This window comes from Triturus cristatus, chromosome 6 (assembly GCF_964204655.1).
Source record: "Triturus cristatus chromosome 6, aTriCri1.1, whole genome shotgun sequence".
Lineage (NCBI taxonomy): Eukaryota > Metazoa > Chordata > Amphibia > Caudata > Salamandridae > Triturus > Triturus cristatus.
In genome coordinates, this window is record NC_140589.1 from 1,501,955,012 (window position 1) to 1,501,974,715 (window position 19,704).

Sequence of the window (19,704 nt, forward strand, 5' to 3'; positions counted from 1 at the left end):
CCAGTGCAAGGTCCCAAATGTGCTGAGTCATTTTGTGGTTGCAAACCATTTGAACCACAAAATTAGATGGTTTGTGATCACAAAATGGCTTACTTGTATTCCCTAAACGCAGTTTGAGATTCAGTAAAGTCTTAGTAAACTGCAAAAGGGTATTAGAAATGGTTAATGAAACGCAATTTGACAGGGTGGCGCTTAGGGCATCCCTTCCAAATTGCAACTCAGTATAAGATGTATCAGTAGTTTGTGAGAGCAATTGAATTGGGACCAGCACCTCAAAGGAGGTGGCAACTCATTCGCAAAAGTGAAAGGGTCGCTTGTGACACTCCGATTCTGAGTGCATGCGACCACCTAAATGGATAGTACACCTGGCACAACATTTTGAATATAAGAAAATAACTGCAATGGCAAAAGTGTTACTTTGGAGGCCTGCACTAGCCCTTATGAATACCAGTGGTACGGAATACCAAGGTTGTGATGTCTTCATACCACTTCATGCCTCTTATTTCTACCCTTAACGTATTGTCTATTTATTAAACTCTTGCAGGTTCTTTTTCATCCCTGCTTCTCCCTTTATCACTGTTTTCCTCTCCTCCTCTTTCTTCCTTTTTGCCTTCTCTCTTTTGATCTCTGTTAAACTTTGATGATGAAAAATAAGTCATGGTCCTTAAAAATGAGTACCTGCGCCCCTGACTTGAAACCATTGGCACAAATAAAGCCCTTCTTGATACAGGATTGTAACCAAAAAGCATCCAAAGGGGAGAGCTACTTGCTACTGGAGCAAATAGCCAGCTACTGGAGCAAGTAGCCAGCTGGATGAATAAATTGTGGCTTAAGCTGAACGGAGCTGAAACTGAACTCATGATCCTTGGGAACAATTCCTTTCCCTCTAGGGCTCTGGGTTGGCTGGTTTGTCTCGGCCCCCCTCCGACGCCGAAACCAGCTATCAAAAGTTTGGGAGTGTGGCTGGAAAACACTCTGTCTATGGAGACCCGAACTACTAAACTTTTTGCCATTTGCTTTGGAATCCAGCACATGCTGTGCAAGATTTTGCCTTTGCTCCCTCGGTGCGCGTGGTTGCTGGTAGTCCAGGCTTTGATTCTCTCCTGAATGGACAATGGAAACTTGCTCTACCTGGATGCTCCTAAGGCAGTTACTCAAAAACGACAAGTCGGGCAAAATGCTGCTGCATGCACGCTGTTAGGGAACTGTAGGATTGAGTCAGCCTGGCAGGGTTTGATGGAACTCCACTGGGTACGTGTTGCCCAAAGAATTGAATTCAAATCCTTGTGCATAGTTGACAGAGCCCTCCATGCACCTGGCCACCCTATTTCCTGCCAACTTGTTATCCCCTACTACCCCACAAGGCTTCTTAGATCCACCAACTCATACCTGGCCACCGTCCCTACTATCAGAAGAGCTAGAAGGAGAGGATGGTCTTTTTGCTTTAATGCAGCAACGTTCTGGAGTGCCCTCACTTGGCCATCTGATCCACCATCAATGAGTTGTGTTTTTGAAAATCCCTTAAGACCTTGCTTTTTAGGAATTTGTTTTCTAGGTACCCCAAGCATCATCGCTTAGTCCCACGCATTTTAACATCTACCCCTCGCCATCATCGTCAGACAGCATAGTATCCTACGCCGACGACACCCAGCTTATCCTCTCCCTCATGAAGGACCCCGAAGCCACCAGACTCAGCTTCCAGGAAGGAATGAAAGACGTCGTATCCTGGATGAGCAACAGCTATCTGAAACTCAACTCGTAGAAGACAGAGCTCCTCGTCCTAAGACCCACCCCCTCAGCTTGGGACAACATCTGGTGGCCCACCACCCTTGTCAACCCCCCACCCCCACAGGCCACGCCTCGAACCTTGGCATCATACTCAACTCCTCCCCCACCATGACCCGGTAGATCAACGCTGTCACCTCCACCTGTTTCAAAACCATCTGCATCCTTTGCAAGACCTTCAAATGTATTCCCTCCGAAGCTAGAAAGATAATCACTCACACACTCATAACAAGCAGACTGGACTACGGAAATGTCCTTTAAGCTGGAATCAACAAATCCCTGCTACGCAAACTCCAGACCATCCAGAACACCGCAGCCAGACTTGTCCTCAGCATCCCACGACATGAGCACATCACCCAACACCTATGAGACCTCCACTGACTCCCCGTCAAGAAAAGAGATTTAGACAAATCTAATGTGCCAATATTACAGTTCCCTTGTAGGCAAGTGCAGGACACTGCGGGGGTTGATGCTGGAGATCGACTGTACTGCAATCACGATCCTGGATCAACATCTTGTCATTACCGCCTTTTATCCATTACAATATGCCTAATCGTGAACATTGGTTTGTGAACATCAAGAGGGGATAACGTGGTGTTGCTATATGTATTTAACAACTGGGGCCACACAGCGATGGCGGCTGCTAAAATGAAGGTTATGTGGGATGGTGGTAGTCCTTCTTCATTGTTTATTTAAAAAATATGAGCCACTGGGAATGTGCAGTAATAAAGTATAAATGGATCAAGCATTATGGTGCTCATTTGGAATTAACAGGCATTGATAAAGAGATTGCCGAAAGGCGTCTATCTGTCTTCAATGATACATGAGTGCAATATTGCCCTATGAGTGCCCGTCTTTAGTTTCAGAATTGTAAAATAAATATTGCGTGAGTTTCACCCTCACGAGCGGTGCACCCATCCTGCAGTTCGGCAGCTTTGGTGAAACTTGTGATATATATATATATATATTTAGAAATTAGCATTTAAAAAACCTTTGAAATTCACTGAAACAACCATAGGTTTCAGGCATGTTATATTTAGAAATTAGCATTTAAAAAACCTTAGAAATTCACTAAAAAAACCATAGGTTTTAGGGAAAGTTATAGTTAGTTGGACATTGCTCGTACAAAACCCGTGAAATTCCCACGTTATAGTGAGTTCAGCTAACTAGAACTCGCGCCGCCCACAATGCACTGCTGATGATGTCACATATTACATTGACTTTCATCCCACTCCATTGTACAGAGTTGCCGAACCTCACGCCTCCCATCACATGAGCACTGTCTCCCAATTGGAAAGATCGATTCCCGATCTACCCGTTTCCCGTTTGTAAGGCAATTTTATTCGGGCAATATAATTGTTTGTCCTGATGATGATCCGATATCCTCTTGATAAGGATCGAAACGCCGTCGACACAGTTGTCAGCCTTACACAAATTATTTATTGTATATAATTTTCTGTGAAGGTGACCCCTTGTATACCAGTTGTTTCGCTATCAAAGTATCTACTAATAGAAACAACCGTTAAACTGCCTGAGCCTTTTTGTACTTCACTGTTTATATTATATGTAAGTCCTTGGATACAGGCTTGTATCCCACTGTTATTTGACTTACATCCGATGTATTATTGCTGAAATATCATTTATTAAAGATGCCCTGTCCGGCTGGACACTGGCACAAATATAGCACTGATTGAGGCTATATTCATTGTATTTAAATATTCTTTATTTCTCAGGGACCACTGTCTCCAGTAGCGATGTCACATATTACATCACTCATGACATGGTCAGTGACATCACTGATGACATCACTGATGACATCTCAAATAAGGAGGTAGTTACCATAAAAGGAGGGACTGTGGCATGCACCTAAAAAACATGGATGGTATCTGACGAAGGAAGTTGTTCCGAAACGCGTAATGCCATGCTAAATAAACCTACCTGAAACAGACCCGCTGTGTCCCTTTCGTTTCTTCATTGGAGGTGAGTGAACTTTGATGTTATCCTGCGTGTCCACTGCGCAAGTTTAGGGACCCGCCCTGACGACTCAAGCACGCCAGTGGTATTTGGAGGAAGAAATCTGTGTTAGCGGAAGGTGCTTGAGACGCTGCGGCCACGGGAGGGTATGTGTTCGGCCCCAACAGGACTGTGATTACACAGAGAGACTCGCAGCATTGTCGCAAGTTTTCACACACCCTGCCCGCTACGGAGGCTGCAGAAGGCGTTGGGCAGTTCAGGTGTTGTGGTTTGTGTAAAGAAACTGTTCTTCAATCAAGGTAGCCTTCCTGTCATCCGCCCAGATGGATGCTGGATCCTGCAGTCCTTCCGTGTTTCACCAATGGGGAGGAGGTAGTTACCATAAAAGGAGGGACTGTGGTAGGCACCTGAAAATCATGGATGGCATCTGACGAAGGAAGTTGTTCCGAAACGCGTAATGCCATGATAAATAAACCTACCTGAAACAGGCCCACTGTGTCCCTTTCATTTCTTCATTGGAGGAGAGTTAACTTTGATATATACAAACATATACACATACATATATATATATATATATATATACATATACACATATATACACATACATACATATACACATACATATATATATATATATATATATATATATACACAGACACATATACATATACATATATCAAAGAAGGGTAAACGAGCCATGACCATGCAATATGGGTGGTATAGGAGCACACCTAGTGCATTAATGGCAGGTGGTATCCGCATTTTAAGGGTGAAAAACACCATGAAATTCTTCCAAGGAGGAGAATGATGCATATAAGCAAGACGACCCATGACGTATAGAAGATTGAACCAAGTCACAACATTGAACACTGCACAACAGCAAGATAAGAGCACCAGGGGACGCATAGAGCCCAAAGGATCTCTAGGCCCACATAACATAAAGCAGAGCTATATAGTAGCATACAAGTACCCCACTTGGAGTATGGACACCCCAAACAACGGGGAACACCTCTTAGGGCAAACCACAGTCAGAGGCGAGACACAATAACCTGTGGAACACTGCCACAGCAGGCTTATTGCCAGTTCAAAACGCATAAGGCATCGAAAGGATACTAAATAAAAGGGTAACCACCCCAGAACATGCGAAAAGAAGACTTGGGAAATATAGGCTTAAGGCGGAGGGCGAAAGCCCTCAAGGAGGCGCTGAACAGCTGATTTGGTGTGGGCATCAAACAATAAAACCCGATCAAAGGGTAGATCAACAAGTTGCTCCCGGATATTCTCCGGGAAGGCGCTATCCCGCAACCAAGCATGGCGCCTCAAAGCAACCGAACCAGCCATAGCTCGGCCTAAGGAATTGGCAGTATCCAAGGCTGAGTGGATCGTGAATTCAGCAAGGTCACTGCCATTCCGGAGAAGATGAAGGAGGTCAACACGAGCGCCTTCAGAGGTGGTTGAAAAAAGAGACTCTGCAGAGTCCCACAATGCAGCGGTAGCCCGAGCAAAGACACACACTGTATTCAGTGAACGAAGGGCAGCACTAGTGGAGGTGAAGATGTTACGACCCCACGACTCAAGTCATCTGGACTCCCTGGAGGGAGGAAGCATTAACTGAGGCAAGGAAGGGAAGGCAGTTTGCAAAACAAACTCCTGCACATCTGGGTGAAAAAATAAGCAAACTGGATCATGTGGAGCAGTGCGGTGCAAGACAGAATGAGCCACCGGATCACCGGAAGCTGGCTGAGTCCAGGTGCCCAAAAGGGCGTCATAAAGAGAAGCTTCAAAGGGCAGAAGCAGCTCCACATTCCCCAACCCATGGTGAAGGACATCAAGCAGAGGGTCCACAGGCAAGGGGACCGAAGTGGGCTGCATGCTTAGAACACGAGTGGCCAAGGAGACTATTCTAAGAAACGCCGTACTGGCCTCGGTAGCCCTCCGAGGAGGGGACAGCAACTCATCTGTATGTGAGGGCTGTAAACAAAGTCTTCCAAGACACTGAGGGTGCAACCAATGTCTAAAGGAAGGGAGCCCCATCGACGAATGCGGGTCCTGATGGGGCTCCTGAGGAGGTGGGGATCCTGCCGGGTCCACAAATTCTAAGGGGGGCACAGGCAAGGATAGATTCGGCTTCGCAGGATGTCAAAGCAATGCCAAACTCTCACCCGAAACTTCCGGAGAAGAGTCAACAACCCAGCGTCGATGCGGTGCCAAAACACCTTTGGTTTCCGCCGACCCTGCCCCGTCCGGTGCCGAGTCGGCTCCATCTGGCGCCGACTCGGCTCCATCCAGTGTTGACTCGGCTTCATCCTGATTCCACGTCCTCCACGACAAGCTCCGCTTCCGAAGAAGGGGATGGCGCCGCAGCCGGGGAGGCAAGCCTCCGGCGCCACTCAGCCTCAACCACAACAGGCTCTGACTCCGAAGTAAGAAGCGGAGTACGAGCCAGGAAGGTAAGTTTACGGAGCCGGAATGGCGTCGACCCCGGCTCCGGGTAGAAGCAAGGCTTTGAGCACCAGCAACCACCTGCGATGACATAGGGAGCCCCACTGGACTATGCGGCGTGGCAGGGGTGCTATGGGTCATAGAGGGGGACCCAGCCGGGCCGCACCCTGATGACACCACATCTCCTTCGTCCCTGGGGGCAAGGACTTATGTGGCGCTTGGACTTGGACTTGAGCAGTTGTTGTCAATAGCAGGTCCCTCTGCTGTTGCACTCGATGGGAAATTGCTTGGAGTATGACTACTCCCTTGATCTATGCTGCATATTACAGGCTCTTCCTGACTCCTGATGAGGCAAGATGAGAGCGGACTCAAAATTTGAGGGCATCTTTGCTTTTATTCGAGATTTGAAGAATACTAGAGCAAAAGATAGGTGAGATGAGTCATCTGAGTCAGATAAAGTCTTACCAGTGGTTTGTTGTGTTTGAGACTGTGTAGAGAAAAATTCTGCAAGGATTTTCCCTTTACTGTTTGTAGTCTCGACTCATTAAGCCTTCCCGGTCTGAATTGACTGTGCTGACTCTGCCCTGGATGACAGTGAAGGAGGAGGAGGAGGAGGATTCAACCGTAGTGTACGTATACACTTCACTGCGGGGTCTCCTGCTCACTCGGGGCTTGTTAGCATCTTTCCACCATGGAGGAAAACAAACCTAGGACAACATCTAACCGCATCATATCTGGTCTTGAGGATTGTAGACTCCTGGAGCCCCTGAAGAGTGGCCTTGCAATGTCAGGCTCAGAAGTACAGCGTTTGATCTGGTGAAGCAGAGTCCATTGAGCTTGCTGCATCTATGCCTCGTGTGAAATAATGAGCTGCAGCGGCTATGAAGATCCACAGACCTAAGTCTCCCCATATCTTGCTCATTGAGCATAGTTTTCTGCCACCCCATTTAGATTGTTCATGGTGCACGGTAATCATTGCTTTATTATCCTGTAGTTATTGGTGGAAGATTCCAGCTATTCAGAGCTGTTGAGCGTCATTACATCAATGTGCTGTAACCTCCCCCTCTGTGAAGCAGCCTCACTTGTGTGCTGTTGCTATCTTGTTGCGGCTTGTTATTGGCCTGTTCGCTCTTGTTCTAAGCCCCTCATAACTATTCTCATATATGTAAAGAAGTGAGTTTCGATTAGTATATTATCTTCAGCATTATCGAGAGACCACTGCATATGTCACAGCCTTCACAGATCCAAACTCCTTTGTAGCTCTTTGACGGGCCAGAGTCAAATCTGAGTAATAACCTAGCTGGTGGTTTCAAAACATTAAATTTGACAGTTCTCTGAGGGCTCTCGTAGAGTGTCCTACTCCTAATTATTAAGAATCCTAGCAATCACTGGTTAGGGCTCCATTCAGGAACTTGTCTTGGGCTCAAATATCCGGTGGCCCCTCTAACATGAAAGGTATTAGTGACAAACCTCTGCAAGAACTCCTCAGATACAACAAATGGTTCTATAGAGCCAGCCCCAAAATATGTTATTCTGTCAGCTCTCCGCCACTTTGTCATCACTATTCATGAGAGTCTATTTGAGATCTGTAAATATTTAGAATACAACTAACAGTGTCTGCTTCATGAAAATAGCAGTGATCATATTGTTAACAAAAGTTCACAAGAGACAACACTTACGGACAAGAAAAAGGAAAGCGGCAGATGATGCGTAACAGAGAAACCAGCATTTATCCTCTGAATACAAGGCATAACATATAGGCCATGCGGTAAAATAGTAACAAAGACTGTTAGATTTGGGGGTCTCTAGTTGGCAGAGGTAGGTACCTTTGACAAATAGGGACCCTTGAGTCTAGTCAGGGTAAGGGGGTAGCTTGGCACGAGCAGACAGGCTTATCTCAGAGGCAGTGTGTAAAGCATTTGTGAACACATACAGTAACCAAGTGACAACACTACAGATGGACACTACACAAGTTTTATATCAAAAATAAGTATTCTCTATATAGATTTAACACAAGACCATAAACGACAAAAATCCACAATACTGTACTTAAAATGGTAGAATTAGCTTAGTTCTCTTTAGATGTTAAAATGCGACACTTTGAGTCAATGTATCTTTGGATACGTAACGCTATACAACGAAAGTGTTGCAAGGAAGGTGATGCGTCGGTTCCTGATTCGCAGGAACGGTGATGTGTTGGTGTCTTACTGCGCTCCAGTGGCGATGCGACTAGCAACGCCGTGATGCGATGAAGATCCGGTGCCATGAAACAAAGATGGCGTCTTCTCCTTGATGCAACATGATGCGTGCATGCCCGATTGCCATGCTGCGACTCAATGATTTGTCTGAGCCGCGACAGGCCCTGCGACACGCCTCTCCGATGATGCGAGACGTCTCGACTCGATGCGGCAGCTGCAGTGGTGACACCCTTTTTCAGTGATGCGACGACAGCGGCTTTGGCGATGACAGCGAAATGCTTCGGCCCGATGCGACAGCTGCAGCGGTCACACGCTTGTTCAGTGATGCGACGACAGCGGCTGTCACGGCAGCACGCTTCTCCAGTGATGCAAGACGCTTTGGCTCAATGCGACATCTGCAGCGGCGAAACCCTTGTTCAGTGATGCAACAACAGCAGCTGCGGCACACTTCTCCGGTGATGCGAGACCCTTCGGCTCGATGCAACAGCTGCAGCGGCGACACCCTTGTTCATGATGTGACGACAGTGGCACGCTTCTTCGATGTTGCGAGACATTTCTTTACGATGCGATGTGATGCGACAGCTACAGCAGCGACACCCTTGTTCAGTGATGCGACGGCGGCGACACGCTTCTTCTTCGTGAGTCGCGCTTCCAGCTCCTTGCGACACACAGTCCCTCAGAAGGCCCCAATACAGCTACAGGCACTCTGGGGAGCTGGTGGTTGAAGTCTGTTGTCCCTGAGACTTCAGCAGGAGGCAAGCTCTTTCTCGAGCCCTTGGAGATCCTTCACAAGTTGAATAAAGTACACAAAGATCCTTTTTCCCTCTCTTTGGCAGTCAGGCAACCACAACAGGCCAATCCCCCAAGCAGCACTTCAGCTTAGGGATAGTCTCTCCTCAGTCTCTCTGGTTCCTCTCCTCAGCAAAAGGTTTCTTCTTGTTTCCCAAAGTGATTTAAAGTTCTTGGGTTTGGGTCACAATATTTATACCCAGTTTCTCTTTGTTCTCTGAAGGCAGAGAGGACTTTGCCTAGTCCAAACCAGTTCTGGTCAGTCCTGGAGCACTTTGTTGACAAGACTCCTTCTTTCCTTTCAGAGCGCAGGGCAGAGACATCAGACGCACCACAGGAGGTGGAGCCAGCATTGTGGAGGGAAGGCAGCAGTCCTATTCAGGTTCCAGGTGCAACTCCTCCCATCCATCTACATGGAGATCTCTCTATTCAGCCCTGTGCTGCCTCACCCTGTCTCCTGAAATTTCCCCGGCCCCTGTCACTCAAACTCCAGACAAGGAATACAAAATCTAGCAGAGGCAGGTTTGGATGGTTAGACAAGAAAATATCTACTTTCTAAAAGTGGTATTTTCAAACACAGAATGTTAAAACCAACTTCACTAAAATATGTATTTTATCATTCTGAGTTCAGGCATACTAAACTCGAATTTCTACCATGTTCCCTGAGTCAGTTAGGATTATAAGCTGTAATAATCAACCTGCATATTATGGCCCATGGGGAACAGGTAGCCATGCAATAGTGAAAAACTAAAATGGCTGTAATTCACTATTAGGACATGCCACACACGAGGGCTTGTCCTACCTTTTACTTACAATGCACCCTGCCCTTGGGCATACCATAGGGGTGTCCGAGATGAAGAAAAGGGAAGGTTTAGGGACTGACATGTGGGTGCACTTGCCCAGTCAGCATGGCAGTACCAGACTGCACACAGGCTCTGCAATGGCAAGCCTTAGACACACTTTTACAGGCTGCTTCTGTGGGTGGCACAACCAGTGCTGCAAGCCCACCAGCAGCAGTTGAATTACCAGCCCTGGGCACTCCTGGTGCACTGTACTAGGGTCTGACAGGTAAACCAAACCAGCCAATCATGGAATCACTAATCCACACATTAATTTACAATAGAGAGCATATGCACTTTAGCACTGATCAGCAGTGGTAAAGTGACCAGAGTCATAAAACAGCCAACAACAAGTCAGAAAAAAATACAGGAGGAAGGCAAAGTTCAGGGATGACCCTGCAAAGAAGGGCCAAGTCCAACACAGACCAACACAGCAAATCAGAGGAAAAGAACAGGAAAGGCTTTAATTGATAAAACAGAAACACAAATGAGGAATTTAAGGGACAGAAGTATTTTGAGGTCTATGGACTGGACTTCTCACAAAACTATAAACTAGAATTCTCAGGATATTTTGGACTAGAAAGCTCAGGAACCTACTGATTGCAATGCTCAAGGGTCTACAGACTGGCATGCTCAGGAAGCTACTCAATAGGGTGCTAAGGATGCTTTAGATTAGACTGCTCAGGATGGCCTAATTCGAACGATCGTAATACCTAGGTCTACAATGTTCATAATGCTAGTAACAGGAAGGGTTGAGATAAAGGTGGAGAAAAAGGCTTGAAAAGGGAAACACACAAATTGCAGGAGGAGTTTCTGGAGATTAATGCAGCGATATTGTAAATATTAATAAGTTTGAGAGGCGTGTAATACAATGGTACTCCAAATTTGTTGCAGAGGGTGCCTTAAGAAATGAGGAATTACCAAGGGAATCAGAATTACTGCACCAGTTTTCAGCAGTAATCCCTCTATTCTCAGTTAGAAATCCCAATGGGTTTTATCTAGTAAAATGCCTTAAAATGTGGAAAATAGCTGGAATGGAAAAATATAGCCTTCACATTGGAATGCACAGTCAAATGATTGACACTGTCAGTGTCCCCGATTATGTACAAAAAAGAACAATTTCCATTCGCCTAGTGTCCCCTTTTAAACCTTTTTTTCCTGAAATGGTTGACAAAAATCCTACGATGTCAATGATCATGGATGACCAAATAGCAAGGTTACATACAAGACATGTCAGTTTAACATTTTTAAATGTTACGGCACCTGTTTAGTTTTGTATTTCTTTGCATAACGAGGCGAAACAAAGCACTCTGGTTGAAACTCCATGTTTTCAAGGTCGGTAGAGACTTCAGGAGCAGTATTGCGGTTTTTCATCTTCAGGAATTGAAGAATTTTATGAACTTCAGGCCGATATGAGCTGTCCGCCATTGTTCTGCCTTTAGATGCCAAAAGGCAGGCTGCCATCCATTTGGCATATTGATTTTCCTGTTATTGAAGAGAGAAGAATACCATTACACCCAAACTGAAGTAGAATAGGAAAGAATGGACTGAGGAGATCTATGTTAGTACATACCATAATGTGTGAACACACAGTTACAATACCTATTAATGGACGCTATAGCTGCATTGCTCTTTTAAGTGCCGAAGAGAAATTGGTTCCCAGAACTGCGTCAACATCCAGAAACTCACAATGACATGCAGGCTAAACGTCTGATGCCCAGTTATTCACCTGCAAACAAACCTCAGCTGCAATACACATTGAAAATAGAGGCAAACGTAAAGTTCAATCAATCAATCAATCAATCAATCAATCAATCAATCAAGGGGTTTATAGAGCACGCTACTCACCCCTGAGGGTCTCAAGGCACGGGTGGGGGGGTAGTAGCAGCTCTGGATCAGTTAAAGAGTCAGGTCTTGAGGTCCTTCCTGAACGTGTGCAGGGTCGGTGAGCATCTGATGTTCACTGGGAGGTCGTTCCAGGTCTTGGCCACGATGTAAGAGAAGGCTCTCCCGCCTGCTCTGTTACGGCGGATGCGGGTGACATCGGCCAGGGCGAGGTCGGCGGAGCGGAGGTTCCTCTTGGGTACGTGGAAGAATAATTAATCTCTCGTTGAGGTATTTGGGTCCGGGGTTGTTGAGGGATTTGTAGGCATGGGTGAGGCGTTTGAAGGTGATCCTCTTCCCGACGGGGAGCCAGTGGAGGTATCGTAGGTGTTGGGTCAGGTGTTTGTGGCGCGGTGTCCCAAGGATGAGTCTGGCTGTGGCGTTCTGGATGGTTTAGAGTTTGTGTAGAAGGGTTCTGTTGATTCCGGCGTATATGGAGTTGCCGTAATCCAGTCTGCTGGTTATGAGTGCATGGGTGACGGTCTTTCTGCAGTCGGGGGGAGCCATTTGAAGGTCTTACGGAGGATGCGCAGGCAGTTGAAGCTGGTGGAGGCGACGGCGTTGATCTGGCTGTTCATTGAGAGAGAGGAGTCGAGGATGATGCTGAGGTTTCGTGCGTGGTCTGTAGGTGTGGGTGGATTCCAGAGGGCGGTGAGCCATCAGGTGTTGTCCCATGCAGAACTGCAGGGTCCGAGGATGAGGACCTTGGTCTTCTCTGAGTTGAGCTTCAGACAGCTGTCTTTCACCCAGGCTGCCACGTTCTTCATACCTTCCTGGAAGCGGAGTCTGGTGTCTTCGGGATTTTTCATGAGTGAGAGGATGAGCTGGGTGTCATCGGCGTAGGATACAATACTAAGCCCATGCTGTCTGATGATGGCGGCGAGGGGGGTCATGTAGAATTTGAAGAGCCTGGGGCTAAGTGATGAACCTTGGGGTACTCCGCAGTTGATATCGGTGGGTTCGGAGAGGAAGGGAGGGAGTCTGATCCTCTGCGTTCGGTCGATGAGGAAGGATTGGATGCAGTCAAGGGCGGCTCCTTGTATTCCCGCGACGTGGAGTCTGGCTGCGAGGGTGCGAGGTGAAACGGTGTCGAAGGCTGCAGAGAGGTCCAGAAGGATGAGGGCCGTGGTGTGTGCCTGCTCGAGTAACATGCGGATGTCGTCGGTGGTGGCGAGGAGGGCGGTCTTGGTGCTGTGGTTGCTGCGGAATCCAGACTGGGAGGTATCCAGGATCGAGTTCTCTTCGATGAAGACGGTCAGTTGGGCGTTTACGAGTCTCTCTGTGATTTTGGCTGCGAAGGAAGGAGAGAGATGGGCCGGTAGTTTTTCAGGCCTGTAGGGTCGGCCGTGGGCTTCTTGAGGAGGGGTTTACCCTCCGCCCGCTTCCAGACATCTGGGAAGATGCCAGACATGAAGGAGGCGTTGATGGTCTGTTGCAGTTCGGGTGCAATGGCGGCGGTTGCCCTGTGGAATATGTGAGGCGGGCAGGGGTCCGCTGGGGCTCCTGAGTGGGTTTTCTTCATAGTACCGGAGATGTGTTCTGCGGTGGTGGAATCCCAGGTCAAGATGGTAGGATTATCGGTGGCGTAGGGGTGGGGGGTGGTGTCTAGCGTCTGTTCGCTTAAGTTGTCGTAGAGGGCCTTGATCTTCAGATGGAAGTAGGAGCTGAGCTTGTCGCAGAGTTCCTGGGAAGGTGTGACGTCCATGGCTTCGCAGGGGGGTTTAGCAAACTGCTGTATGACGTTGAACAGTTCCTTGGCATTGGTCATGTTGGTCTGGACTTTGTCTCTTATAAAGGTCAGTTTGGTATCTCTTATGCACTGGCGGTATTCCTTCAGGGCGTCCCTGTGGTTGTTCCGTGCTTCCGCAGTTTTCTGGCTTTGCCAGGTTTTCTCTAGGCATCTGCAGGAGGGTCTGGCTTCTAGTAGTTCTGTGGTGAACCAGGCGGCCTTCAGAGGGCGTTGTTTGGCAGGGTGGCGGAAAGGGTGAGAGCTTGTTGGCGCAGCAGGAGATCCATCGGTGCAGTTCCATGGCTGCAGAGTTGGTGTCGGTTGTGGCGATGGGGGGGTATTGGAGGAAGGTGGTGTTGAGGTATTTCTCCGTGACCTTGCTCCAGTTCCTTCACGGCGGGCGTGGGGGGGCTTGTGTGAGGTGGCGGTGTTGAAGGTGAAGTGGACGCAGTGGTGGTCCGTCCAGAGGGGCTCGGTGGCGTGGCTGAAGCGGATGTTTGTCCCTCCCGCGAAGATTGGGTCGAGGGTGTGTCCAGCTTTGTGACTGGGCGTGTTGATCAGCTGCTTCAGTCCGAGGTTGTCGAGGAGAGTGGTGGAGTCGGGGTAATCGCCATTGTCGAGGTAGAAGTTCAGGTCCCAGAGTAGAATGTAGTCCGTGGAGATGATGGCGTGGGGTGCGGCGAGCTCGGCGATAGCGGTTGCGGACTGGGCGGAGGTCCCGGCGATCTGTAGATGAGGGTGCCGCGTAGCGTGGTCCTAGGGCTGGTCTGGAAGTGGAGGTGTTCTGTGTTGGAGTGGGGGTCATTCGTGCTGGATGTGGAGAGTCGGAGGGGGGTCTTATTTGCGATGGCGAGTCCTCCACCTGGGCGGTGGGGGCGGTCCTTTCTCGGGATCTTGTAGCCGTCGGGGATGGCAGTGGCGATGTCGGGACCGGAGGTGGCATTGGTCCAAGTTTCCGTGAAGAAGGCGACGTCAGGCGAGAGGGTGTCGATCAGGTCCCATATCTCTACGACGTGTCGGTGCGAGCAGCGCACGTTGAGGAGAACGCATGTCAGGGTATCTGAGGTACGCACATCGGTCGCCATTAAGTAGGGGAGAGGGGCGGGACCAGAGAAGGAGAGGCGGGAGTGGGGCCGAGTTGGGGGAGGGGCCGCAGGGGCAGCAGCAGCAGGAAAATCAAGAAGCAGTGGCACAAGTACAGTTTACCCAAAAGCGGAGTAAAAATGTGGAACAGAAGGCTGTGCGGAACACACCTGGGGCGCTGGGGCGGAGAGCTGGCGAGAACCCTGCTCGAGGACAGGATCAGTACCGGAGCGGAGTGGCTGCAAGGCGGAGCTGCTGGGGAGAGTGCTGGCCGGGACCAAAGGTCAAGGTAGTTGTAGTTATTTTCCCACACACACATTCCAAGCACCTATGTTATGCAATATTGTGTCGTACCTAAAATCATAACATTATTGTAGAGATAAATGTGCCTCACTTCCATCAACACACAAACTCACATTTCCCAAAATCATATTTGAAAATATTTTGTGAAAATTCATTGATAAGAATCAACGAATACAATAACGTGACTAGGCATTATATAAAACAGAATATAAACATGCAATCAGTGACCATGTTTATTGTAGATACCAATCTAGAACAACAAGAGAACGATGGCTTCTGAAATCTATCCTGCATTTAAGAGGAGAATGACGGTGGAAGTTGGGAACCGTGCTTAAATATCCTTAAACAGTGCCAAGTGCCATGCTAGTTACTGTCTGACCCCCTGTACCTGCAGGATCTGTATATCAAGCACCTGCTTCCTTTAAATGTCTTGGCTCTCACATTCCAGTTGCTGCTTTGATTTTGTTGTTTGTTTGGGTGTTTGTGTGCAGACTTTGAAAGCAGGCATTGCTACACTGTACCACCACGCTGTGGAGGTTGCACTGATTTTTCAGCTCTGCTGCTCTGTTTAGTTTGTACAGGCATTTGTGTGTTTAATTGCGTGTGTTATTGCAGACCAGCAGCTTCCATTCAATCACCTGCTCGTCTGGTAATTAATACAAACAGATTGTCTTGAGGCAAAGGGGGTTGCCGGTGCGTTTGAATTTAACTCTCTGGTTTGGCATCACAGAGTGGGCTGGCACAGCTGCCATGTTCATCAGCAGTGGCTCGGTGGTCACTGGTCCCCACTACTCAAGCATAACAGTTCCAAGAATGATGCTGAAGGGCCCAGGGCTATGTGACTACATATTTAGCAAATGTATGTGTGTGTGAATGGGTTTCTGTGCAACTATGTGTGTATTTATATAGCGCTCACTACCCCTGACGACGCATACAAATGTTTCTTTGTTACATGTTTCTGTATGTGATTGTGTAGCTTTATGCATGTGGCTCTGTAGTTGCATGTTTGTGTGTGGCGTGTGAATGTGTTTGTATGTCTGTTGTGTGTTTCTGATTGTGTGTATGTGTGTGTGTGTGTGTGTGTGTGTGTGTGAGTGAAGGGGTCTGGGAGGGTTGTAAACAATTGCAAAGTAGCAGCATTTTTTAACATAAAAAAACAACACTCGGTCGTACAAAAATGGCACTAGTATTTGGACTAGGAGACAAGGCACAATTTGTTCATGATGCGCCACCTCAATGGCTGATTTTTAGTATAATATGTTTGCGTGTTTGATGGAGAGCACTCTGACACCCTAACTTGGGACGAGTAGGTCTAGAATTTTTTTTTAATTAAATGTGTGAGAGGAACTATGGAGAGATGAGATGCACCACTGGAGTGGTAGTGAGGAAATACAAGGAGAAGGAGCCGGGGGGCACAAACAAAGTTTGCCACCCCAAGCACCACCATTCCTAATTCAACTCTACTACCTACAGCGAAGACCAGCATTACACCAAAGGTAAATATTTCTTTTTTTTTTTTTTTTTTTTTTTTTTTTTTGAAACCGTTTATTGCAGTTCGTAAAAGTTACAAGTATGGGCCTACAACCATCCGGCCGGCCGCTAGAATGACAAAAAACATATTGCACACATACAGTAAAAGTCTCTAGGCAGTGTAGAGCAGTGAAAACAGGAGTAATCAATGGTGCAGGCCACACAGCTCCAAGCCCACAGTACGGTTCCCTTTTCTTGAAACAAAACAACACCAAAAAACCACACCCGCAAGGCAACCCGCGATCCAAAATAACAGCACGTGCTCCATAAGTGGGGGATCCAAACCAGCAGCAGAACTCTGGAGAGGGGAATGGGAATAGATCAGGGACTGGGGGACCGCGCGCCCGCGGCTGAGGGAGGGGGGCCGTCTAGGGAGACGGAGCAGGCGAGGCAGCCGGTAGCAGTGGTGGCTCACAAATACCCCCGCGGTAGGCGTTCCAGGGGCCCCAGATTTTCACCCACGCCCCAGGCTTACCTCTCGCCACATACACCACCTTTTGACGAAACATACACCAATCCATATGCTCTTTCCAGTCCGACACCGCCGGGGGCCTCTGGGATCCCCACAATTGAGCAATGTCGCGCTTGGCTATCATGTATCCCAGAGTCACCCACCGCGTCTGCGGGACCGAATAGTCATTCGGTTCCCATACATTCAGCAAGCATCTCCTCGCTTCAGGCAGCAGCGCAACACGCGTCACCACGCGCAGGACCTCATGCACACCACGCCAGAATCGCTCCACCTTCGGGCACTCCCACAGTATATGCATGAAAGTCGCCAACGCACCACAGCCACGCTTACACATTCCGTCACCAGCAAAGCCCATACGCAGAAGCCTTGGCCCCGTCACGTAAACCCGGTGAAGGATCTTGAGCTGGACGAAACGAAGGCGAGCCGGGATGGCCACCTCTTTCGGAGAGGCCACCGCGGAAATCCAATCCTCATCGTCCAGCTCCAGCCCGTCGGCAACCCAAGCCTCGCGGAGACTAGTCAGCAGGCACGATCTATCGTTGATCAGTTTTTTGTATATGAGGGAGATCGTGCTGTCCGGGACATGGCCATCTAGGACTCTGTCCTCCAGGGGGGAAGACTCCGGAATGGATGCGACATCCGGGAAGACGGAGCCCAGCGCATGGCGAACCTGTAGGTACTGAAAGTACTCACTGCCCTGCAGCTGGAACTCCGCCTGCAGCGTCTCAAAAGTTTTGAATCCCCCCCTCGTCCAGAGATCTCCCACCGTGCTGATTCCGATCGTGTCCCACTTCTCGAAGCCCTTCGACGTCCACAGGGAGCCCAACCTCTCAGACGCATACAGCGGTGACGCCCGGGTCAAACGGTCCTTCCACCCCATAGCTGCATTAGCCGCGTGCCAGACACGCACCATGACACGCGTCGGTCCCGTCAAACGGGAGTCGGGCGCGCCAGCGTAGAGCGCTCGATTGTAATCGCCACCGGGCAGGAGCATCTTATCCATCTCGAATGCCGGGTTCAAGGCGGGCCCATAAAGGCCATGATTAATTGCAGCTAGTTGGGAGGCCCAGTAATACCGTTTAATGTCAGGGAGGGCGACCCCCCCATCGTACCACGGGAGCGTCAATTTAGCCAGAGCAATGCGCGGCCTCCCGTCCCAGAACAGGCGCCGCTGGAGGCCCTCCACCTCACGGAAATAGCGTGCCGGGACCAAGTCCATAGTATTCTGGAGGGCGTAGAGGAAGCGTGGCAGGGACATCATTTTAAACAAGGCCGCTCGGCCGAGCGGCGAGAGCGGCAGACGCCGCCAGCGCACCACGTCCTCCCTCAAACGCCGGAGGGGGGGTAACAAATTCCGCTCGTAGCGGGCCTCCGGGTCGAGAGTGATATAGATACCCAGGTACCGAAAACCTTGGGAGGCAATCTGGATCGGACAGTCCCGTGGTAGGGCCGGAGCCTCCCCGGAAAGCACATACACACAGGATTTCGCCCAGTTGATGACCAGGCCTGAGTTGCGACCGAATGAACGCAAAACATCAACCAGGACGATCAGTGATTTACGCGGGGAGGCGAGATACAGAAGGATATCGTCAGCATAGAGGGACACACGGTCCTCATGCTCGGGGGTCCAGCGGAGACCACGGATAGAAGGGTGCCACCGCAGCCACTCCGCCAGGGGCTCCAGGGCCAGGGCAAACAGGAGAGGCGACAGGGGGCAGCCCTGTCGCGTACCCCTCCCCAGCGCGAATGGGGCCGAGACTCGCCCATTCACTACCACCTGCGCCAATGGGCCCGAATATAGCAATTTGACCCAGCTAATGAAACCCGGGCCAAACCCGAATTTTGCCAGCATCGCCCAGATGTATGGCCATTCAAGCGTATCAAACGCCATGGTGGCGTCCAAGGACGCCAAGATGGCCGGCTCCCGCACAAATGGGACACGCGCGAGCACCCCGTGCAAGCGCCGCAGATTGAGCGCCGTGTTGCGGTGTGGTATGAAGCCAGATTGGTCTTGGTGGACCAAATCGCCCACCACGCCAACCAACCTGTTGGCCAACACCTTGGCGAGGATTTTGGGCTCCGCGTTCAAAAGCGAAATCGGCCTATAGGATGTGACCCGTTCACGGGGCCTCCCCTCCTTGTGGATCACCACAATTGTGGCTAGACGCTGGTCCGGCGGGAGGGAACCCCGCGAGTGGGCCGCCAGGAACATCGCGCGCAGGTGGGGCGCCAACACATCCGGGCGTAGCTTGTAGAGCTCGATGGGAATACCATTGGGGCCCATGGCCTTGCCGGATGCAACCGAGCGAATAGCCAAGGCAATTTCGTCCGAGGTGGGAGGGGCGTCCAGCGAATCCCTGTCCTCCACCGTTAGGGAGGGCAGTGCGATGTCCCGAAGCAGGGCATGGGAGTCTGCCTCCGAGCAGGGGGAAACCGGGGAGTAGACTTCGCGGAAATAATCCGCGAAACAGGAGACAATGGCTTCCGGCTCCGTGACACACGCACCATCAACACTCTCAATCAAAGGCACCACACGGCTCGCTCTCTCCCTCTTATCCAACCACGCAATCAATTTGCCAGCCTTATCACCCACATCATACAATCGCCCCTGCTGCTCTCTACTGAGGCCCCTGGCCGCCTCCGTGACGAGGGCCCGATAGGCCGCCTGCTTTAGGT

The 19,704-nt window shown here is 49.5% G+C and overlaps 1 protein-coding gene across 2 annotated transcripts in view; it reads right to left on the reverse strand.

Annotated features, from left to right (window-relative positions):
• The window catches only part of FERMT1 (FERM domain containing kindlin 1), a 283,134-nt gene that overhangs the window by 44,355 nt on the left and 219,075 nt on the right, over positions 1-19,704 (reverse strand). For both annotated transcript variants that reach the window (XM_085612639.1, XM_085612638.1), the window contains one exon: positions 11,291-11,512. In XM_085612639.1, the coding sequence (XP_085468765.1) occupies positions 11,291-11,512 (222 nt within the window). The remainder of the gene's footprint in view (positions 1-11,290; positions 11,513-19,704) is intronic.